Source organism: Notolepis coatsorum, assembly GCF_963971535.1.
Source record: "Notolepis coatsorum genome assembly, chromosome: 15".
Classification (NCBI taxonomy): domain Eukaryota; kingdom Metazoa; phylum Chordata; class Actinopteri; order Aulopiformes; family Paralepididae; genus Notolepis; species Notolepis coatsorum.
In genome coordinates, this window is record NC_140179.1 from 29,305,811 (window position 1) to 29,331,015 (window position 25,205).

General features: G+C 44.5%; 1 protein-coding gene across 1 annotated transcript in view; it reads right to left on the reverse strand.

Annotated features, from left to right (window-relative positions):
* The window catches only part of lrp6 (low density lipoprotein receptor-related protein 6), a 159,480-nt gene that overhangs the window by 27,530 nt on the left and 106,745 nt on the right, over positions 1–25,205 (reverse strand). Inside the window, exons 8-12 of the mRNA XM_084330957.1 lie at positions 21,915–22,131; positions 11,210–11,499; positions 7,691–7,917; positions 2,741–2,925; positions 2,297–2,348 (exon numbers count right to left, since the gene is read on the reverse strand). Coding sequence (XP_084187083.1) covers positions 2,297–2,348; positions 2,741–2,925; positions 7,691–7,917; positions 11,210–11,499; positions 21,915–22,131 — 971 coding nt within the window. The remainder of the gene's footprint in view (positions 1–2,296; positions 2,349–2,740; positions 2,926–7,690; positions 7,918–11,209; positions 11,500–21,914; positions 22,132–25,205) is intronic.

Below are 25,205 nucleotides of genomic sequence, written 5' to 3' on the forward strand. Positions count from 1 at the left end.
GCTTCAGCCTGGGCCTAATAACAGTATCATTTCTCAAGAGTTTTTCTCCACGAGAAGTCTTTTGTCAGGAGGCCTGGTTTACATCCCTCCCTCCCTCCCTCCCTCCGCCAGGCCCGGGTCGTAAGGGTGCATTTCGTGGACCGAAAACTTCAAGAGCATTAGCGCAAACCAGCTTTTGTTTCAGCAGGCCTTTCACACCCCCTCCCTTTCATGTTCCCCTGCCGCCCCTCCCCTCTCCTAAATATAGACCAGGGACAGGCACGCCAGGCTAATTGGGAACATACTACCGCTTTTGTCATCCGATATCTTAACGTTAAAGCGTGCATACGCGTACACACTGTAGTGGAAATCGATCATGGGGGGGGGAATAGATCGGCGGGCCACGTGGCTCATTGGTCTTCGTTGTGGGTTTAAAAACAAAAGCGTGCGTTAATGCGCAGGGCGGCTGAGAATATAATATAATAATAATGCAGGACTTTAGAGAAGTCTTTATTTGGCATGCAAACGACCCGTCTTCGTCAGGGACGCGACAGCGTTAGCGATCTGTTTTTGTGCATGTTTTTCCATTGGGTTTCTCTTATCGGGGGGGGGGGGGGGGGGACATGCAAACTCCACACAGAAAGGCCTGGGAGATACCCCACCTGGGTACCTGGCAACGCGGAACCTGGTCCCCAAACGGGAATCGAACCCTGGACCTTCTTGCTGTGAGGCGACAGTGTTAACCACGACACCACCATGCCGCCTAAGAGGCTAAGATGGAGCTCGTCTTACTTAACGACTACAGGAAGAAGACACTGTGCTGAACCAAACACTGTGCTGCTGGTCGCTCACTGACACACCGATATGACCACAAGGTGGTGGTCAATTTGCTCATATGGTCAAAAGTACACAAGTAGAGTCGCTCTGATTGCGTGTGTTTTTAAGGCTGATTGAGGAAATGGCCCTTTTTCTTTCTGCGTCTTTCCATCTTTTCTCCCATCCCCCAATTTAGTCGTTATGCCAATTCCCTTCCTGGTCATTGTGCTGCCCTACTGTCGGTCTGGGGAGAGTGTAGACTACCACACACTCACTACTCCGATAGATGTGGAGTCGCCTGAGAACGCTCCCCCGCGTCCCCGGGGACGCTGATTCGCTCCAAACCTGGACCGCTGGAATAGGTGGTCTCGGGTGCGCGCCAGTGGGAGCGGGGGGCGTGGTAGCTTACTGTAATGCTTTCATGCTTGGTTGAATTTTGGGCAGATAAAAACATACAGCAACAACTGGACAATACCCACAAAAACTATATTTATGGGCAATTTGGCGAGCTCAGACCTCAACCAAACAAGCATGTTGAGCCTCACGGCTGCAGTGGATGAAAACATGAAGCACAAGACATCCCTGGCTCGCATTAGGCCTGGCAATTCTTTTGCCATTGCTATGTCTACTATACATTGGTTTCTTGTTCGAATGCATTTATTTCTATAGACCAGTGGTGCCCAACCAGTCGGTCGTGATCGACCGGTAGATCAATGACATGCAATATAATTGACGTGAGCAATGTTAGCTGCTAACTAGTAATAAATAGGCTAAGCTAACTAGCATTAGCGTTAACCCTGGAAAACGCTCAAAGCGGACTCCACGACACCAGTTCCATTCGTGAGAAAAGGGGGTGGGTTATATTGACAAGGCTTGACAAAAGAGGTTCAAATATAACTTCATATTTATTGGTTATTGGTTTCTTTATATCAGCATCCAGTTTCCACCACCGTATGTTAAACTCTTCCTGTGTTGACGTTCGAGCGTGACATCATTGCCTACGGCAGCTTACACGCTCAAAACGCAAACAAAACCCGGAGCGCACCAAGACTGCAGTGTGTACACAAACCAGAGGGGGGAGAGGGAGGGGGGGAGTTCGCACCCAAGGACGGAGCGGAGCTGATTCGACCCCGAAAGGCAGTGAGAAAGCCCCCTGAGTGGTTAGACCTCTACACTACCCAGCCACTCTGTAATTTGTTGTTCCATCAACTTGATTTTACACTAGAAATGAGAAATCAAACCTGTAACCGAGGAAGGAATACAAGTCTGAGTCGCTTACTGAGCCTGACTCCCTGTTGTCCCAGAGTGACATGAAGCTGATAAACAACAAGAAAACATTGTAAACATTGATAAACAACAAGAAAACAGCCTTTTTTGTCCACATTTACCTCGGTGGCCAGAATTCCCAAGGGTGCCGTAGTTATTAAAACAGTCTGCCCAGTCTTATACTACCCTGCAGAAGCTAACCGCAGTAAAAATTGAGTTACAAGTCAAATTTTACTTCTCAATATCCGTTTTATCTTGTGACAACGTTTTCAGAGTCGAATCTTGCTCTGTTTTAGAGAAAAGGGGCATAAAGAATTGCAGTAACTACAAAATCACTGGATAGTCAAAGAACTTTAAAACCATTTCTCTCGTGTTTGTGTAGTCCCTGGAGTTCTGCAGGGTAGTAGTGATAGAAAGGTGTAGTATTCAGTGTAGTGATAGAAAGGTGTACTCAGTGATAGAAAGGTGTAGTACTCAGTGATAGAAAGGTGTAGTATTCAGTGTAGTATTCAGTGTAGTGATAGAAAGGTGTAGTCAGTGATAGAAAGGTGTAGTGATAGAAAGGTGTAGTACTCAGTGATAGAAAGGTGTAGTATTCAGTGAAGTGATAGAAAGGTGTAGTATTCAGTGATAGAAAGGTGTAGTACTCAGTGTAGTGATGGAAAGGTGCAGTTCTCACCCAGCATGTTGGAGGACTCGATCAGCGTGGTGTCCAGGTCGGTCCAGTAGAGGCGCCTCTCTGCGTAGTCGATGGTCAGCCCGTTGGCGCGGCCCACGTCGGGCACCAGGGTGATGCGACCCGTCCCGTCCATAGCCGCCCGGTCGATCTTGGGCTTGCCCCCCCACTCGGTCCAATACATGAAACTGTTTGAGAGGAGGAGGAGGAAGGGAAACTAAATGAGGAACACATTGTGTGAGGAAAACCATCTCTTTTTTGGGGCTGATATTCGGGTCTCTCTCCTCAATCTTCCCTGCGCTGAAAGCTACAAGGAGCCTGTCCAAGTGCCACGCTACTAATAGTGTGTGTGTGTGTGTGTGTGTAAGTGAGTCTGTGTGTGTAAGTGAGTCTGTGTGTGTAAGTGAGTCTGTGTGTGTGTGTGTGTGTGTGTTGCACTCTTTTGAAACCCTGGCAGTCAGTAGAGAACATTAGACAAATTCCTTACACCTCAAAACCACGGACAGAGAATTACAGAGCTGGAATAGGAGCCCAGTGCATCCAGAGCAGAACTTGATACAGAAAAAAAAAAAAACTGCAGCTATTAAAATAATAGCCACTACCAAGACCCCCCAAAAAAAGGCGAGTCTAATGTTTTACAGTTGTGCGTTAAAAAGTGAATTTTAAAAGGAGCGTTGAGCTGATAAACTGAGCTAGTAAACCGGCGTTTCAGTGAGCAGAGCTCTCCATCGCAGCAAACAAACCAACGGGTCTGCTGTGTAAAGTTCCAGCCTTTTCAGGCCAACGTACAGCTGAAGATCAACAGCTATATAGTATATACTTCACCCTTAAAGCAGCAGTAGGCAACTTCTGAGAAACTAGCATGAGTGTGAATTTACCTGCCCAGTGGAAATCACTTTTCATGCACAACAAAGGGCTCCCAGAGGCACCAGCTTTAACACATCCAGCGCCGGAAACGCTTTCCAGCGTTATTGCCCGCCATGCATTGTCTGCCAAGATCACTGTACAGCGTTTTTTAGATCAATATTTCATTTTTTCGCCATTGGCATTCATAATTCATCCACCCAACCCCCGATGCCCTAGCTGGACCCTAGATGTGACTGCAACGGCTCAATACCGCCGCCTGGTGGATGGTCGGGCGAGTTACACTCTCGCAAAAACCGGAAGTGCCATCGGTGCATCGAGGAAAGTCCTCCGGCAGTCACATCTCGTTACGGGACTCCCGACAGACACTATAGTACATATGGATCGCTTTCTAAACTTAATAATCAATATGATTTCGGCGTTTATTGCGCCATACAAACCGGAAATAGACCTAGGCGATCGGCGTCAAATAATTGGAATCTTTCACCGCCAGTCTCATCGGCCCACGGTAAGGGGAATATAACGTTATTTTCAGCCCGATTGTTTATTCATTTCACTGCAAACCATCTGATCAATATATCACCCATACTACATAAAGCCGTTACTGATGATCAAGGAATTATAAACTACCCCCCCCCCCCCTTTCCTCCACGCATGATGAAGCATAATGTATACCGATCATCGAGATTTGAATTTTTTAATATAGCGTGTATGGGAAAGAAACGGCAATCGATAATCTATCATATGCGTTTGGGCCTATAACTAGCGTTTTTGGAATTACAGCAGAAAAGATTAAAAACATACTTATATTCTAGAAGGTATTAACACAACAATGTATGAATGAAAAAGTATAACGTTCCCACATCCTGAACGATAGATAATCGATTTTGAATGGGCCATAGTAATGTCAATATAGCAATAAAATTTAAAAAGTTATAGCCCTGCAAAGAAGGTAAACATCTCCATAGGCTTTTAACGGTGGCACTGGCAGAGAGGGGTATGAGATGGGCACAATGTCCGGCGGTCAATGTGTTAAGCTGAACAAAAGAAATACTAAAAACAATAAAGGATATTTCTCATCTTCTGATCGGCAGGTGGTTTTACACATTGTGTTTACATTCTGACGTGGAACGCGGTGGTGATGTTTGTTTTTCCATGCGCCCCCGGGAACCTCATCAGACCACCAAGACCACCCCGTGTTCCTCGTCCGCGGTTTTTTACATTATTCAGCTTAAAGCTGTTTACTCAAAAAGTAAACACGATGTGCAAAAAACCACCTGCCGATCAGAGGCTGTGAATATATATATATTATTTTTTGGGGGGGAAATACAGCTTAAAGCTGCTGGTGCCTCTGGGAGTCTGTAGTAAACCTTTGTTGCGTGTGCATAGGCTTTTTTTTTTTTTATCAACTTTCTCCCCATTTTCTATTTTTCTCCCATCCCAATTTCGTATTATCCAATTCTTCCCTCCCCTGTCTCGAACGTTGTTAGACCATGCCTTGCATCACGTGTCCCCTCCGGTACACGAGGAGGCAGCCGTCGCATCTTTTCACCTGTACAGCGCGATCTCTCAGTGGCGAGGAGTAACTCATGGGAGGCTCACGCTGCCCCCGATACTTCCTGATTCTGCTGTACAGGCGCACCAACCGACCTGTAGGAGTCGCTGTCCACAACGTCCGATCCCCACCCACCGGCTTTCCCACCCCCTAATACTGCCAATTGTATTAGTATGAACGACCAGCCAAGCCGGAAGCAACGCAGAGAGCTGGGCTTGAACCCAGCATCTCCTGCGTTAGTGGCGAGTGCCTTGACCACTGCGCCACTTAGCCGCCCCTTCGTGTGCATAGGCTTGAAAAATTATGCTGAGCTTTGCTCTAGACTCGTGAGATAAACTCACTCTTGCTAATTTCTCCGAAGTCGCCTACTGCAGCTTTAAAATCAGTATCAATAAAAATGACTCTTTCTATTACAAAAGTGGCCTATACTATCACTACTACTACCTACATCAAATCGATTCAGGCTCAAATAAAAAAAAAAAACATTTATTCCTTAGATCAGGGGTTCTCAAACCTTTTTATACCACGACCCCACTTTATTTAAGATTTGTTTTGGCGACCCCACACTTAATGTATTGTGTAATTTCAAGGTGGAAATAAGGAATATCAAAATAAAAGCACACGTTGTTGGAACTTGATCATGCATATTTATTATAAAATGTTATTACATCCGCGCTTCTTCTCAGAGTTAAAAAAAGGCAATTTAATACTCTGCCTGGAGATAGCCACCTCACTTCAGTGTGGTATAGCAGCTGGTTATGCGCAGAGCCCATTTCATCGCGACCACCCGGCACCGCTTCTGACAACAAACCTATCTACTGCGATGGATAACATTTTTTTTGCCAATGGGCTCGGTGATAACACAATAACGATAATTATCGCAATATATTTTTCCTCGATATAAACACGAAACGTGGTCAATAATAAAAAATTATAATAAATGTATTTTTACTTAAAAATAAATATATATATTCTTAATGCCAGTTATAAAAGTTTTATTGTTATACAGTTTGTGTTCAACCTCAGATTTGTGGACAGACTTGACTTTCTTGCCCGCAACTTAAAGTACCGTAATGGCTTTGCTTGTCCAAATGACAATACTGACCAAATTGAGATTTATTTAATAAAGTCCTGCTTCCACATTTTACTTGTCAGACAAGTAACCTGAGACGATCGAAGTCATTGCCGAGCCGCAGAACAGCGGAGAATGTCTGTTTCCAGTACCCAGTGTTGGGATCAATAAACGCAATCGATATTTGGAATGGCGATCAGGAATTGGAATAATCTTTTTGGAGAACACCTGATCTGAGGTAAGGAATCTATTTTACCTGTCTTGGGATAATCAGAGCTTTTTTCACATATATATCAACGTGGGCCCTATGTGTGTGTGTGCTGATCAGGAAATGGATAATCGATTTTTCAGCCTGCTTCTATAGCGTGCATAAGTACACATATACTATCGATAATCTAGCGTTTATTTGAAAACGATTCAAAGGCCGCAAAATGACAACGTTTTTTGTGTATTCCAGTATATTCCAGTAAAGGGCGATTATCACAGAATCTTCTGAAATTTTCATAAAACGAGCGTTTTTCAAAATGGTATAAAACGGAAATGAACCGATTAAAAAAACAATCCGTTTTGACAATGTTGACTGCAAACAAGTCATTGATAAGTGACGGCCATATTATACACAGACATAATTTAAGATATAGTTTATGCGTTCGCAAATATGAGAGCTCTATCATTGAAGTGGGCGTTGGCATGCAACAGGGTTCCGGGGCACCGCATGGCTGGCACGGAAAGTGTTAAACGTAACAGAAATAATTATTTCATGTTTATCGATATCGAGTGATATGAACATTTTTATCGTGATAAAATGTTTAGCCATATCGCCCAGCCCTACTGTCACCTACTGTCGCAACCCGTAGTTTGAGAACCGCTGCCTTAGATGTAACCCTCATATGGATATCTGTTTTCCCACTAAGCAAACCCTCATAAAGGCTGGCAGATTTCTTGCACATTTCCAAGGCTTTCCTTTTTGGAAACTTAAAAGTCTCGTTGTTTTTGCAACTTTGGAGCGACTTCACACATTCACAAGGAACATTCACATGTTCTCAATGTCACCGTTGACGATGGAGCCATAGCAACGCTGTCGATGCTATTCGCTATGAATCTTTCGTCACTGTGTACCGAGCTGACAACTTCACATGTATTTCCTAAACTGTAGCCGTGTGACTTGATAGTATAGTTTAAAATACTAAGGCTGCTATTTAATTGATTCTCTCAGTGTTGTGTCTTGGGAGTTGTTTTCATGCAGTATACACTAGCCTACGTGATTGAAGGTGTATATGGGTCTGACATCCATACAGTCTACACACTCGCTGCTAAAATGCTTCAATCCTTTCCAAGTAGAAGTGTGGATTTGACCATTTTAAGAAACCAATAAGGTTTCTAACATAATTTTAAAGCGTACAGTAGTGTGTTTTTGAGGCCTTACTCTCACTAAGAGACGAGAGCAACAGGGTTCACTCACCCCTCTGCTGGGTCCAGGGCGAGGGCTCGGGGGCTGTCCAGGTCCTTCCACACCAGGACCTGCCGGTGCTGCCCGTCCAGCTTGGCCACCTCGATGCGGTTGGTGCCGGTGTCGGCCCAGTACAGGTTCTTGCCGAGCCAGTCCACCGCCATGCCCTCCGGGTAGTCCAGGCCGAACTCCACCACGTGCTCCAGGGCACTGCCGTTCATGAACGCCCGGCTGATGGTCTGCAAGAGCGGAAGAGGTATTGGAATATAAGAATGACCAGGCTAAAAACCAATATCGCTATATAAGAATTCCTATACGAATAACAGAATGTATTTGTACATCCTAGTACTTTCCCTAGTACATTGTATTGTAACATTCCTAGTACTTTGTAATGGTACATTCCTAGTACATTGTATTGTTACATTCCTAGTACTTTGTATTGGTGCATTCCTAGTACTTTGTATTAGTACATTTCTAGTACTTTGTATTAGTACATTCCTAGTACTTTGTATTAGTACATTCCCAGTACTTTGTATTGGTTCATTCCTAGTACTTTGTATTGGTTCATTCCTAGTACTTTGTATTGGTTCATTCCTAGTACTTTGTATTAGTACATTCCTAGTACTTTGTATTAGTACATTCCTAGTACTTTTTATTAGTACATTCCTAGTACTTTGTATTAGTTCATTCCTAGTACTTTATATTGGTTCATTCCTAGTACATTGTATTAGTACATTCCTAGTACTTTGTATTAGTACATTCCTAGTACTTTTTATTAGTACATTCCTAGTACTTTGTATTAGTTCATTCCTAGTACTTTGTATTAGTTCATTCCTAGTACTTTGTATTAGTACATTCCTAGTACTTTGTATTAGTTCATTCCTAGTACTTTGTATTAGTTCATTCCTAGTACTTTGTATTAGTTCATTCCTAGTACTTTGTATTAGTACATTCCTAGTACTTTGTATTAGTTCATTCCTAGTACTTTGTATTAGTTCATTCCTAGTACTTTGTATTGGTTCATTCCTAGTACATTCCTAGTACTTTGTATCGGTTCATTCCTAGTACTTTGTATTGGTTCATTCCTAGTACATTCCTAGTACTTTGTATTAGTTCATTCCTAGTACTTTGTATTAGTTCATTCCTAGTACTTTGTATTAGTACATTCCTAGTACTTTGTATTAGTTCATTCCTAGTACTTTGTATTAGTTCATTCCTAGTACTTTGTATTGGTTCATTCCTAGTACATTCCTAGTACTTTGAATCGGTTCATTCCTAGTACATTCCTACTGTACTTTGTATTTGTACATTCCTAGTACTTTGTATTAGTACATTATTTCCTAGTACTTTGTTCAGCTCAAGTGAAATCCATGAAGATGGTAAGATAATGTCATGCACCTCCCTCCCCCCAAACAGACAAATATAAAAACACAAGTAGAGATACAATAATAGCGATTCCCAACATGCAGCAAAGCCCAGCTGGCACCGTTGTGGAGATAACAAGCTTCTCCATCCAGTAAAATGCTCCAAGTTGTTCTGAAAACTACACAGGACTAAGGAGGAAGGAGAGAAGAAAGGACCTCTGTGCAGAGTAGAAACTCATCTCATTTGCAGCAGGCAGCCCTGGGAGAGAGAAGCAGGTAGAGAAGTGCTGCCCCTTGAATTATTTATATCTGCTTATATAGACGTATATCATCTCCTGTGTTGTTGTAGTGGAACCTCTACTGCCCCCCCCCCCCCCCCCCTCCCGTTAGAACCCCCCCTCACAGTCCAACAAACTAGAACGTTTAAAAGGAGCTCCTTAACAGCGTATTCAGATCCTAATGGGCTGAACATGATACACGACTCAAGTATCGAGGTGGAAAGTAACTGAACTGGGGGAAAACAAAAACAAGATACCTGAGAGAGAGCAGGTGGGGGGGGGGGGGGGGGGGAGCAAGAGAGAGAGAGAGAGAACGAGAGAGAGAGAGAGAGAATCATTAGGCAACTGAAGAGTGTGTGTGTGTGTGTGCGTGCAGAAGACACGTTTGTGTTGAAACGTTAGTGATTTATTTTGCACCTTATTAAATAAAGATGTGTCCGGTACCTTCTGTACACTTTTTGATGACTATATGGTCCTTATCTGAGCCCTTACCTTAGGGTTTAGCTTGTGAACCCCCTCTAGTTTTCCACTTCTGTCGCTATCGTTATTAGCCGACGGGGGTTAAGTGCCGTGGATCACGGCCGATATTATTCCGGGGGCCAAAAAAAACCTGTCTCTCAGAAAAAGCACAGGAGCCTCCGCTTTCATATCCTTTCGCCCTCCGGGCGTCCAGGTGGACGGTTCCTGACGCGCCACGGCATAGCTCCGGAGAAAGATGGCCCTTTCCGCCCAAACGCTGCCTCTCTCCTCCTCGTTCAGACGCCGCCGCCGCCGTCACAGGGAGGCGCGAGAGAAGGAAGAAAAGGACGTTTTGCCGACTGGGCGCCGGAGTCCTGCAGCAGCCGTACTCATTATTAACTACGCGGCTGCTGCTGCTCCGGCGCTACAGCTCTCATTAGGTAGCAGACCCGGCACTTTCTACATACTGCTCCCCATTGATCCACATACAGGACTAGTCATTAGGCAACTCTGTTGTATCAGTAATGGACTCTACACATCTCTACCTCTCGTAACTCTGTGTGTGTGTGTGTGTGTGTGTGTGTGTGTGTGTGAGGGGGGGGGGGGGGCTCATTATGGTAAAACAACAGCATCAAGGCTAAAACAAATACATGCCACCTAAAACCAACTAACCCCCCCCCCCCTCGATCAGATGATCAACCACCTGCACGACTACGTTCAGGAAAAACACACGAGGGGGAATGTATAAATACTTTCTTCAAAATGTGCCTCTCTCCCTTACACTAAACAGAACAGACTGTTTGTGGGAGGAGGTAGCGAGAGAGAGAGAGAGAGAGAGAGAGAGAGAGAGAGAGAGAGAGAGAGAGAGAGAGAGAGAGAGAGAGAGACAGAGAGAGAGACAGACAGATAGAAAGAGAGAGAAGAGACAGAGAGAGAAGGAGAGAGACAGAGAGGAGAGACAGAAGGAGGGAGAGACAGAGATAGAGAGGGGGGGAGAGAGAGAGGGGGGGAGACACAGAGAGACAGACAGAGAGAGAGGGAGAGAGGCAGAGAAGGGGAGATAGAGAGGGGGGAGACAGAGAGAGAAAGAAAGAGGGAAAGAGAGAGGGGGAGGCAGAGAAAGAGGGAGGCAGAGAGACAGAAAGAGGGGGAGACAGAGAGAGCGAGAGTAAGGGAGAGGTGGGGAAGTAGTGGGGGGAGAAGCAAAATAGGGGGGTGGGTGTGGGACGAGAAAAAAATTCAGCCATCAATTATTTCTAAGCTGGCGTCTCCTGGGAGCCTATTATTGAGCCGTGCTGTGGGCGCTGAGCCAAGTGAGAGGAGCTGGGGAGGACGCACATGCACACACAGGCTCCGCCCCCACTCCTCCATACCCCCTCACTCATCCATGCCCCCCCCACTCCTCCATGCCCGCCCCCCCACTCCCATACCTTGAGTGTGATGTCGGTCCAGTAGATGCGGTTGTCGGTGACGTCGAAGTCGAGCGCCGAGGCCTCCTTGACGCCGGTGAGCGGGATGGCCACGTTGTTGTTGTTGGTCTCCAGGGAGATGCGGCGGATGTCGGTGTGCCGGGAGAACAGCAGGAAGGCTTCGGGGACGATGCAGGTGCTCATGTCGGCGATGAGCTCCAGGCCGATGGGGCAGGCGCACTGCACGCCCACAGGCTTGAACAGACACAGGTGGCTGCAGCCCCCGTTGCTGTCGGCGCAGGGGTTCGTACCTGGAAGAGGGGAGAGGGGGGGGAAGTCACTTTCTGGAGTCTCTTAACACTTTGAGTGCCAGCCACGAGAAATCTCGTTATTTCATGCCATGCGTTGAGTGCCAATGATGAGAAATCTCGTTATTTAATCGTTATTGCTTTTATTAGCGATATCCATTCATTTTTCATCAATCTAGCCTCACGTTATCATTGGGACTGTCTATGAGCTCGAACAGGGAAAATACCACCCCCTATCGTCTCCCGGATGGTAATGCACCCATTGGATTGGACTCAATGGAAATTCATCAGGAAAAAAAACTCCGGAATCCACATTTTACTTCTCAGGCATGTAACCGGAGACGATCGGATTCATTGTGGACCCTCAGAGCAGCGTGGATTATCTGTTTCGAGTACCTAACGTTGGATCAATAAACGCGATCGATATTTGGAATGGCGATCAGGAATAGGAATAATCTTTTTGCAGAACATCCGATGTGAGGTAAGGAATCTATGTTACCAGTCTTGGGGTAATCAGATGTTTTTTTCACATATTTCGCAACGTGTCCCATATGTGTTTATGTGCGTGTATGACGTTAGCGCTGACCAGGTCATAGATAATCGATTTTTCAGCCCGCTTCTCTAGCGTGCATAAGTACACATATACTATCGATAATCTAGTGTTTATTTGAAAACGATTCATAAATCATCCGGAAAATGACAACGTGGTGTGTATTCCAGTAAAGAGCTATTATCACATAATCATAATTTTTTTCTAGTAATTTCCAAAAACGTACGTTTTTCAAAACGGTATAAAACGGAAATGTACAGATGAAAAAACAATCAGTTTCGTACATGTTGACTGCAAGCAAGTCATTGATAAGCGACGGGCGTATTAGACACATAGCCATAATATAGAATATAGAAATAGCTCTGCGAAAATCATGAAATATCGGAAAATCAGTCCAAAAAGGCTGGCATTCAAGCGATAAATAGTGCGCCCCTCCGCTGGCACTCAATGTGTTAACACTTTCAGAGCCCAAGCTTAATCTTGATTTACCGGTTGAATGCCCACCATCAACTTCAATGTTAGCGTTAAAAATGCCTAATCTATGTTTTAAATTATGGCTATGTGTCTAATCTGCCCGTCGCTTATCAATGACTCGTTTTCCAGTCAACATTGTCGAAGCGGATTGTTTTTTTTATCGGTTCATTTTCGTTTTATAGCATTTTGAAAAGCCCTCGTTTTCAAGGAAAATATAAATGTTCCATGATAAACGCCCTTTACTGGAATATTCTGGAATACACAAAAACGTTGTAATTTTTCGGCCTATTTATGAATCGTTTTCAAATAAACGCTAGATTATCGATAGTATTATGTGTACGTATGCACGCTGGGGCCGCGAGCTGAAAATCGATTCTCTGATTTCCTCAAAGCGATCACGCACACAGATACATCACACATAGGGCAAACGCTGAGATCTCAGCGAATACAACTCTGATTATCCCAAGACTGGTAAAATAGATTCCTTACCTCAGATCAGATGTTATCCAAAAAGATCATTCCAATTCCTGATCGCCATTCCAAAAATCTATCACTACTGTCTACTATCGATTGGCTACTGTGAATATATATTCCAGGCTGATTCCCGTCCCACGATGACTTCCATGTTGAGCAGACGGCTTGCCTGCTCACGGAGCCAGCTGGCCCCGCCTCTACATATCACTGATCCCAGGTCAGTCTAAGCGACTGACGTGCAGTTACACAGGGATAGACATAGGGGGCGGTTTTTTCCATTCTGAGCTGCTGGAGGAGCTGCTGTACCAACGGGAGACTGTTGATGAAATATGAATTCAGATCGCTAATAAAAAAATAAAACGATAATTGTCGTCGTGGGCATTCAGGGGGGGGGGGGGGCTGATAAAACGTCATATCACATTTTGGGCATTGAAAGTGTTAAACATCGTGTCAGAGGCAAAGGAGAGGGGGGGAGGGAGAGAGGGGAAGGAGGGAGAGAGAAAGAGGTTGTGAGGGAAAGAAAAAGAACGTAATACAAAGGAGAGAGAGAGTTAGGGACAGAGAGAAAGGAGAGAGTGAGACAAAGAGAAAGATAGACAGGAGATGTGGAGGGGAGAGAGAGAGAGAGAGAGAGAGAGAGAGAAGAGAGAGAGAGAGAGAGAGAGAGAGAGAGAGAGAGAGAGAGAGAGAGAGAGAGAGAGAGAGAGAGAGAGAGAGAGAGAGAGAGAGGTGAAGCGTTGAAATATTAATGTGCCATTATCCCAATTTCCCCGGCCAGCCTTGGCTGCACACAGTGTACAGATAGCAGCCTCGGTTCACCAGCAGCACAGCAGTACAATCAAAGAGCTGCAGTGCTCCGGCACCGGAGGAGGACCGCTGGAGGAACCCGCTGGAAATCCACCTCCGAGAACTGCCCCTGCCTTCCAGAAGTGAGCGCTACCCACCTCAGGAGCAGTAAAAAAAAAAAGGCCCATCTGTTGTTCGTTTGATGGTAAATTTTTGGCTCTAGGTGCAAAGATGCTAGTGGAGTGGCTTCCAGCTTTCACAGCTCAAAATATGCTCAGAATGTTTGGCCAGATTCATTCAATTAATCGTTTTATCACTAATCAAGAGTTCACACAATCTTCTCGAATCCGGGTGTCAGCATTGCCTCCGCCGGCCGTCATACTGGCTCAATTGGCAGAGTTAGAGGGTGGAAGTCGATGGGTGGTAATCTGGACGTTGTGGACAGCGACTCTTAAGGCCTCTGCATGCTACAGAAACTTCAAAGCAACTGCAACACAACATCGACAAAGCAACGGTGTTTTAGACACTCTGCCTTTATGCTTCTGCAACATCGACGCGCAAAGTTAGTTTAACTAAAGTTAGTTTAGGTTCGTGTTAACGTTAGATAATGTACAAAATAAACGTATTTCCGGTGATTTTAGACGTCGCTCTTTTATTTTGAAATCCCCCGACCGGAAGTGTTATAGTGTCTGTTGCTAGCAGCTTAACTTTCGGTGCTTTTCGAGCTAACGTTACCGTAACGTCATTAGTTTCCAATGGAGAGGACCTCGGCTCACATGCAGCTCAAACTACCTATTGGAATAAATTAATTGATTGATGTTTAACTTGTCCCTGTGTGTGTCCAGTCATTTCGACTAGCAAACGTTGTATTTAACGTTAAAGTTACCTCAGGATACCATTGTATTTAGTTGGTTAGCTATGTAGCTAATGTGGATAGCATTTTGTATAGCACCAATGCTAGCTGGCTGGCTACAGCTTTATTTACTAAATTATGGAGGCTTTTTAATCGTCAAGGTAAGAGAGGATTTGTCATGATCAACTGAAGGCGTATGCTATGGAACAATATGTGCTTGGGTTTTCAGAAAAAGGCCAGCTATGTGACGCTAATTATTTAGCATCAACGCTGGCTGGCTACAACAATGGCGGATGGTATTCTCTGCGAGACCAATATTATTCTATGACAGCCCCGCCCCCATTCGCTAACCAACCAATCACTGCTACGCAATATCAACGCAACGGTTGTTTAGGTTAGATTTTGGAGACATGTACGCAGATTCCTCGCAACACAGTCTACAAGACCCTAAACAACAACCGCGCTGAAATCGCGCTGATGTTGTGTTGAAGTTGCTTTGAAGTTGCTGTAACATGTAGAGGCCTTTACAGGTCGGTTGGGGGACGCCTGCACAGCAGAGACAGGAAATGGCGGGGGTAGTGTGAGCCTCCCACACGTTACACCTCGCCAATGAGAGTCCACGCTGGCAGGTGAAAAGATGTGACAGGCTGCCTCCTCGTGTACCGGAGGGGACACGTGATGCAAGGCTTCTATCCTCCCTACAACCGACCAGAGGGGGGCATATGCGAGCAACGTATAAGACAGGGGAGGGGATCATTGGAAACATGAAATTGGGATGGGAGAAAAATTGAAAAAATTAGAAAAAGTTGAGAGAAAAAATAAAATAAAATAAAAGAAGTTCACACAATCACTTTCTTTCCAATTCCATGGTTTGGCTGTAATCCATTTGTTTACATTTGGATTACAAATGGCACTCTTTGACTAAATGATTTGGAGTCATTTAGGTCTATAGCTGGAACTAGCTTCATGTGAACCAATCAATCTGAACAATACCACCTCATTAATAAGTACGATAAGTACGACGTCCCACAGGTCACATTGGTTCTCCAAATAAGTGTCTTGACAGCCAGACGGGTATATCTTGAAGGTTACTTCATTATCTTAGGATGCTTTCAGACCTGCCCTCTATAGTCCGGTCGAATCTCAGTCCGCTTCCGAATGAACCCCGGAGCGCTTCGTTTGAGGTGTAAAACAAACGAGTTGTTTACTTTCAGTCATTTAGCTGACGCTTTTTTTTTTACCTTCTCTTTCTCCAACTTTTCTCTGTTTTTCTCCCCGTCCCAATTTAGTCGTTGTGCCAATTCCCCCCCCTACCCTACCTGGTCGTTGTACGCATGTTCTCCTACGAGTCGGTACAAGGGAACCCTGAAGCCGATCGCACGCTTCCTCCGATACGTGTGGCGACTGCCAGTGACGTCTTTTCACTTGGCAGCGAGGACTCTCATTGGTGAAGTGTAACGCGTGGGAGGGCACGCTATCTCCACCAAGTCCTGCCCCCGCTGAGCAAGCGCCGAGACTTGACCTGTAGGCGTCGCTGTCCACAACGCCAGATTCCCACCCACCAGCTTCCCACCCCCTAATACTGCCAATTGTATTAGTATGAACGACCAGCCTAGCTGGTAGCAACGCCGAGAGCTGGGCTCGAACCCAGCATCTCCTGCGTTGGTGAGGAGCGCAATCTCCGCTACGCCACCTGACCGCCTTTAGCTGACACTTTTATCCAAAGCGACTTACAAGTTCTGTACGACAAGTCATCAGGAAGGGCACAAATCTATCAGCTGAGTAACAATGTTCATCCAAGTGTTGGGTGCTACAGTGTAGGTTAGTATATTAGGACAAGTGCATGACAGTAAGGTTAGTTAGGGTTAGATATATATATATATATATATATTTTTTTTATTTAAGATAATGGTTGAAGAAGTGCGTCTTTAGTCGACGGCGAAAGATTGGACGGGTTTCGGCTGTCCTAACTGTGGTGGGCAGTTCCGTTCCACCATTGTGGGGCAAGGACCGAGAATAGTCATCTTGATGACCCTCCCGGAGCTCAGATAGGAGTGGGTCTGAGGCGGCCAGAAGATGCAGAGCGTAGGGGTCTTGAGGGTGTGTAGTTTTGATTTGATAAATAAAAATAAATAAATTTGATTTGATTAGTTAGAGACCATTGACCGGAGGTAGGCGGGAGCCGTTTACACACACCTGCAACGTCACCCAGCATTTTAACTGTAATTTGTCTGTTCTGCTTCATGTATTACATACCTTGTAATTGTAATTGGTTGTTTGTTTGATGTGTTTTAATTATTTCCCTTACCTCCGTGATGTATTTTCTATTTAATTTAATTGTTTTCTCCGTTACCCTTTGAGAGGCCCTTTTGTCCTCTCGCCAGGCCGTCATTGTAAATAAGAATTTGTTCTTAATTGACCTGCCTGGTTACAAAATAAAAGGTTAACTAAAATAACATAAAAGTAAAAGCAACTAGACACAAGCCGCTCTGCCATTAGAAGAGCCGTAGAGCTCCGGTACACGAGGAATCAAGAGGCGTAGAGCTCCGGTACGCCAGAATTCAAGAGCCGTAGAGCTCCGGTACGCCAGAATTCAAGAGCCGTAGAGCTCCGGTACGCCAGAATTCAAGAGCCGTAGAGCTCCGGTACGCCAGAATTCAAGAGCCGTAGAGCTCCGGTACGCCAGAATTCAAGAGCCGTAGAGCTCCGGTACGCCAGAATTCAAGAGCCGTAGAGCTCCGGTACGCCAGAATTCAAGAGCCGTAGAGCTCCGGTACGCCAGAATTCAAGAGGCGTAGAGCTCCGGTACGCGAGGAATCAAGAGGCGTAGAGCGCCGGTAGGAGCGGAATCAAGAGGCGTAGAGCTCCTGTACGCCAGAATTCAAGAGGCGTAGAGCTCCGGTACGCCAGAATTCAAGAGGCGTAGAGCTCCGGTACGAGAGAATTCAAGAGGCGTAGAGCTCGGGTACGCCGGAATTCAAGAGGCGTAGAGCTCCGGTACGCAATAATTCAAGAGGCGTAGAGCTCCGGTACGCAATAATTCAAGAGGCGTAGAGCTCCGGTACAAGAGGAATCCTGCATTTAATGAAGCTGATCGGACAGCTTTGTTTGCCGATCGGGGAATTTGTTGACATTCTCCCATATACAAATGTGCAATGATTTCATCATCATAAAAGGTTATCATTTCCACTGCTAGTTACATTTACATCGACATCTAGCTGAAGGCTTTTATCCAAAGAGACTTACAAGTTGTGAACAACAAGTCAGCAGGAGGGGTACAACTCTGGCAGCTAAAAGGTCAGTGGCATTGTCTGTCAAATAGTGTCGAACTCTGAGTGCATAGTAGTATAGACATTATTAGCATAATAGATAGTAGTATATGTATAGTAACATAGTAGTAAGGGACATAATAGTACCCCCCCCCCCAAGATTTTGTTTGAAGGGGTGTGTTTTTTAGTTGAGGAAAATTGGGTGGGTTTCAGCTGTCGTGACTGGTAGTAGTAGTATAAGTATAGTAGCATGAGGCGACAGTAGCCCAGACAGTGGCGCATAATTAATCACAGACAGTGAATTGGAAAGTGTCTAGCGTTTCATATTTGTGCAAGCCAAAGTGGAGATCACAAGATTTAGGATGTTAAATTATGTCCAATAAAAGGCCGACCTGCGTGATCGCACGGCTTTGTTTAGAAGGTTTGGTTTGTTTGTCAGTTGGCGGCGTGAAGCATAAGCAAAACAAAAGGAAACAAAAATGAACAATTTCCCTTTTGATTCAGACCGTTTCAAAACAAACCTAGTTGTGAAAGAGCTCCAAGTAGAGGATGATCTATGAACGAGCAAAACGGGTAATGATTAGGGATGTCCGATATTATCGGCCTACCGATATTGGCATAAAAATGTGATATCGGAAAATATCGGTATCGGTTTAAAAAAATAAAACTTTATTTACCCAGGCAAGCAAGTAAGAACCAATTATTATTTTATTTATTGTCAAAGCATGCATAATGTGTTAATTACACGACAAGATATATGTAATGTTAATTACGTGAAATTATTCCATTTTTGGGGGGGGAAACCCTGCATATATCGGTATCGGTTGATCGGAAAATTAAGAGTTGGACAATATCGGTATATCGGTAAAAAAGCCAATATCGAGCATTCCTAGCTAATGATCCATTATTTATTAGTAACAATTAAATAGTCATAAGCTCAAATTAATTCCAGATATGTGGGGGGTTTACTTTAGCTGGTTGGTTTGAGAATATTGATTACTCCGCTAGTGCAACCAACAACGCTAATCAGTCACTGAACACTGAATAATTGAAACACAACTCTAGTCAATGTCTAGCTTCAAAATAGATTTGTTCACTCCGAGGTCAGTGGTAGAATTTTTATATAATAATTTAGTAGGATATCATGGTTCAGATGTTGGGAGAGAGCGATGATGGTGGAGGGTATTACTGAAGGTGGGAACGGGGTGGAAAGGAACCCAACCTGAGCAGACAACCTTGTTGTGAATAACGCCACAGACTCAGCTCATCACCGAATATATTCCTTCTGGTTTCTCGCATTTGAATGTTCTGTTGAGGTTTTCCGAATGCGGGTGTTTGCTGTGACGTCATCATTGGGGAGTAAGGTTACACAGGCTATTTATGTTAACCCTTTCACTGCCGCACTACCAAACGGTTAACCCTTTCACTGACACAACAGCAGGTTAACCCTTTCACTGCCACAAGTGTTTTAACTAGATCACGATGGATTCAGTCGGAGCCTGTCTATTCACTTTGTCTAGTTGCAGTGTGTTTGTTTTGTTTAGGCGTGTTAGTTATTGTATTTTTTTTTTACGTGTTTTGTCAATGTATGGTAATGAGTGTGAATGCATATTTATAAATGATTGAACCCCAGCAGGAATAGCTGCTGCTACACAAAAGCTGTACATATTCTACTCTTACTAGTACGCTGCTGGCCATACTCTCATTATTTATTACACTACAACTCTGTAGTACATACATCTGATTATCACTACACAATTTTTATATTTTGTACTTCGTTTTTTTCCCCACCTGTACATATATTACTATTGCACTTTAATGCTACATTTGCACTCTGGTTGGATGCCAAACTTATTTTCGTTGTACTGTACTTGTGCCTTATGATGACAATACATTTTAAATGTCCTGGGGGCGTATCCCCTCCTTGTTGATTAGTCGGTTGCTAGTCTGTTAGTGGTTTAATTTATTTATTCTGGATGAGTTACTTCCTGAGGAACATCTCTGGTTGGCAGCGCTAGATTTAAAGAGGTCCTTTTGCACAACTTTATGCGGGGGAAACTATTTTACAGATTTGTCGCTCAGCCGACTAAGTCCTGGACTAGGTCTCCTGAGTGGAGGACAGCCCTAGTATTTACATACAAGTCCCTCTGATCCTCAGGTATTTCTGCTGGTGTCCTTCTATTACTTGTGCTGTATAATAATAATAACTTTATTTGTATAGCACCTTTCATACACGGATTGCAGGTCAAAGTGCTTCACAGCAAATAGCATAAAATGAAGGCATAAATTGACAGAATAAAAGCAATGCATAAAGTGCAGACATAAGAATAGGAATAAAAGACCATTAAAGTAGTGCAATGTAGACATAATAGGCATAAAATAAGTACAAGAATAAGTACAGTGTTTTTGTAGTTTTGTAGAAATACGGAAAAAATTTAATCTCACCAAGTCCATACATCTTTTTTACATACAGTTATTGTTATGTTTGAAGACTCAAGGTGTTCCATTAACGAAACCAATTGAACACCACAGATACCACAAATTCTTCTATGAAAGAGAGACATCAAGAGGTTTTGTTTCAGATTTGTATCATCAATTACTAACGTCCTCATATGAAACCCTCCACCTAGACTCCGTCTGGAGGAGGGATATACCAGACCTGGAAAGTGATTTTGATTGGCAAGAAGCCTGGGCAAATGTTCGACTCGCATCAAGGAACCCGGACCATCAACAAATCAATCTTAACTATATTCACAGGACATACTTGACTCCTATAAGACTGAAAAAAATGGGTCTTATACAAGACTCCAAATGCTCCTTATGTACAAATGGGGACGAGGGGACATTTATGCACATGTACTGGGACTGCCCACCAGTTAAGATATTCTGGAAAGAGGTGACCCAGCAATTATCAAATTTCTTAACTTGGAATATACCTGTACACCCCTCTGTATTACGTGCTGAATGATGTTTTTGAGTGTGCAGTACATCCACAGCTAAAGAGATTGGTTTTATCGGGTATCACAGTGGCTAAAAAGCTGATAGCATCACGATGGTTCCAACCAGAAAAAATTTGCCGAAAGGTCTGGATTATTACATATGTCGATGTGATCTATCAAGAAATATCTACAGCAAGAATTTTGGGTCTCAATTAATCCAAAATGACATTGTGGTTAGAAGTGGTGGAGAAAATAAAAGCTAGCATATAATGGTAATGTCTGGTTAGGAGCGAGGGAAAATGGATGGATTATCCAATGGGGGGTCCGGGAGGGGGGGGTACGAGCTGGAGCATATGTGTGTAGGTTTTTAGATAACAGGTATTAAGGGTATATCCTATATAAGACAATTAACTAAAATGTGATTTCATTGGATGTGCACTGTCAACTAATGCTTGTATAAAGCATGTCATGACCGAAGGAAAACACAAACAATAGATTTGAATCGAATCTAATGGGGATCTTGATAAAACAAACAGACAAACAAACAAAGCGCTGAGCACCCTTGTGTGACCGGTGTAGGGATGGCTACCTTTCACATTTGAACCGATACGGCACCGGTACCTGTGAATCGATACCGGTACCCAACGGTACCTTTTTTCTGTACTTTAGTCTAAAAAAAAATTATTTACCTACCTCAGTCGTGAAAAAAATAATCCTAACTTCAAATAACTACAATTTCGACCGTTTTCGGCTTGCCATTGCTCCAACTGCTTTGTTGTTGAATCAAGTCAAATCCTAGGTAAGCATATATTGTGCGTGTGAACGTTGACATGAAAAGAAAAAAAGGTATAAAAAAATTTAAATAAATTAAAACAAAAAAAAGTAAAAAAAAAAGTTTTTAAACTTTTTTTTCTCTGTATCTCACTTGAATAGATACTCGGTAGTACCGACGTGTTTCGGTTCGGTACCTCAAAAGAACCGAATTCGGTACCCATCCCTAGACCGGTGTGGAGGAAAAGATATACTCTGTCAAATAGACTCAGACAGATAGACGCAGGCGGGGGGGAACTCACCGAAGGTCTGGTGCACGTAGGTGGCCTTCAGGCCCATGAGGTCGGGCAGCTGGTCGATGATGAACTCGCGCTCGGCCGTGCGCTTGTGCACGCGCTCGATGCTGCGCCGCTGCCAGTCCGTCCAGTAGACGAAGTCGCCCAGCAGCGTGAAGCCGAAGATGTGCGGCAGCTTGTCCTCCACCAGGACCCGGCGCCCCGTGCCGTCCATGTCCATCACCTGGGACAGACGGAGGGAAGGAAGGAGGGAAGACGTTACACAAGGGGACCGCAGAGCACTGCGCTCCAATAATAATAAACCTTTCAGACAAGAATTGCAGCTCAAAGTGCTTCAATGACAAATAGAGCCTTATTTCAACTCGTAAGACACTGAGGTTACCCTGATTTACAGCGAAGATGAGCATACAAAACAAGCAATCGCCTGCATAATTATAGACACAATAAATAAGAATAAACAATAAACAGCTAAGATGGTTATAAGTCGACGTGTGTATTGCTACCGGGCAGTCCGGGGGGGGGGGGGGGGAGGAGAGAGAGAGAGCGAGAGCGAGAGAGCGAGAGCGAGAGCGAGAGAGAGAGAGAGAGAGAGAGAGAGAGAAAGTATGGGAGATAGACAGGGAAGACATTCGGCAAAGGTCGCCGGGTCCGCAGTGCTGTACGTGGTGCGCCACCCTGGCGCCCCCAGAGATCATACTTTTAAATGCAGCAAAAGAAGGAAGAACCTTCAGCTTCAGAGGTTTTTGAGACAACAAGGACCTTTGTCAAAACGAAACTTCCTATCCAGCGTGTGCTCTGCTGGACAGGTAGTTCTCTGCAGGTATTTCAGCACAAAGTCTGATAAAACCTAGACTTTATTTTTTTATTTTATTTTTTTTACAATACTGCCACAGGATTTTCAGAGACTATGGGGGGTGAACCTCCGACCCTCTAGGGGGGTCCGGGGGCAAGACATGGAAAATAGAGAAATGAGATGTGGCCCTATGGTTTCAAGTTGTATTATGATATAATAAACCATAATTAAAAGCCAAAAAGTTTTCCGATTGAAAATTTGCATTTTTTTGGCGGATTTCCACCATTTCCGCCAAAATCATGGCTGCTTGTCTACATCCTGGGACCTCATTCAGACTTACTACCCCTACCTTAAGCTTGGTATGGTAGCCCATACCATGTTACAATGCCATACCATACCATGGTATACCATAAATAAATAATGAATTAATCGGAAGTGTGTGGTACTCTGATACACTGATAGACCCTCTAAACACTGATAGACCCTCTAAACACTGAGATAGACCCGACAAACACTGTGATAGACCCTCTAGACATTTGAGCCATCAAAGAAATGAAGCAAAAGTGGTTACCTGTATTGAACTGGTTTACTTTTTTAGAAAATAAAAAATATAGTGGATTACTATTACGACTACTACCACTGCCAATACTACTGATACATCCCTATTGGCAAACTTTATATTAATTTTTTTAAATTAAAATAATAAATACATATAAAAAAATGGTTCATTATACAACTGTGGCGGGACTAATTAGACTGTGGTGGCCCTGCTGCCTAAAGTTGGAAGGGGGGGGGGGGGGGTCATCATAGCCTATTGATATGTAGGAACAAAGTCTTTATAAACCAGATGAGACAATAATTCATACAACCATCCCTGCGCTCCAACGACGTGCAGTGGTTTTTACAGATGGCGCTCAGATGAACATGAAGAGAATATACATCAATTATGGTCTGGTTTGACGTCACGCGGAGTCACCTGAGGCCAGCGGTGTAAACAGTCGCAGCGCCGCTAGCAGGTTTCCATTGTTGTCCGCGGCGCGTAGTAAAAAAGAAAAAAACCAAGAGCTCTAAAAGAGTGAAACCGCAAGACCTCGTCTGCAGGCCGTTCCCAGGGTACCGGGGGCCTCTAACTAAAGCATCCAGAAGCCACGCCTCTTTTTCTCTCTCTCTCTCTCTCTCTCTCTCTCTCTCTCTCTCTCTCTCTCTCTCGTCACGACAAGGAGCCAATGGGCTGCCGGGGAAAATCCAGCGGTGACTTAACACGGAGACAAAAAAACGTCGCCTGGCGTAATTTAGAATGTGACACAAAGTCGTCTTTAATTTAAGAAGAATGTTTTCTCATTTGTGTTTCCAATTGGAAGCGTCGCCGAGCAGCCGAGCCGGCTCTCTCTCCCCCCTGCCTGGCGGCTCCGCCGGTGTGGAGGGGGGAGGGGCGGAGGGGGCTGGCTTGGTGTCAGTCAAACGGTGACGTTAGCTTAGCGCTGATTGACTTTCCACATTGTGCCTGCCTGCCGTGCATGTGTGTGTGTGCGTGCATGTGTGCATGTGCGTGTGTGTGCTTGTGTGTGTGCGTGGAGTCCTGGCGACCTGGCAGAACATCTCAGCGCCGCTAATTAGAAGCAGCAGCCGGAGCAAACAAACAACAGCACATATGGCGGCCACATTCCCTCTCCTCCCCACGCCGCTACTTTGACATCTTACTTCTCCCGCTGTGATCTAGAGGGGTTCTGTGTCCCAGAGGAGTTCTGTGCTCTTAGAGGAGAGATAGATTCTGTGTTCTAGAGAGGTTCTTTGTTCTAGAGGGGAGAGAGGGTCTGTGTTCTAGGGAGAGTTCTAGAGGGGAAAGAGAGTCTGTGCTTTAGAGAAGAGGTTCTGCATTCTAGAGGGGATGTTCTGTGTTCTAGAGGAGATGTTCTGCGTTCTAGAGGAGAGGTTCTGTTTTCTAGAGGAGATGTTCTGTGTTCTAGAGGAGATGTTCTGTGTTCTAGAGGAGATGTTCTGCGTTCTAGAGGAGAGGTTCTGTTTTCTAGAGGAGATGTTCTGTGTTCTAGAGGAGATGTTCTGTGTTCTAGAGGAGATGTTCTGTGTTCTAGAGGAGATGTTATGCGTTCTAGAGGAGAGGTTCTGTTTTCTAGAGGAGATGTTCTGTGTTCTAGAGGAGATGTTCTGCGTTCTAGAGGAGAGGTTCCGTTTTCTAGAGGAGATGTTCTGCGTTCTAGAGGAGAGGTTCTGTTTTCTAGAGGAGATGTTCTGTGTTCTAGAGGAGAGGTTCTGTTTTCTAGAGGAGATGTTCTGCGTTCTAGAGGAGAGGTTCTGTTTTCTAGAGAGGTTCTGTGTTCTAGAGGAGAGGTTCTGTGTTCTAGAGGAGATGTTCTGTGTTCTAGAGGAGATGTTCTGCGTTCTAGAGGAGAGGTTCTGTTTTCTAGAGGAGATGTTCTGTGTTCTAGAGAGGTTCTGTGTTCTAAATTGGACGGAGGTTCCGTGTTCAGACGGATGTTTCCTGA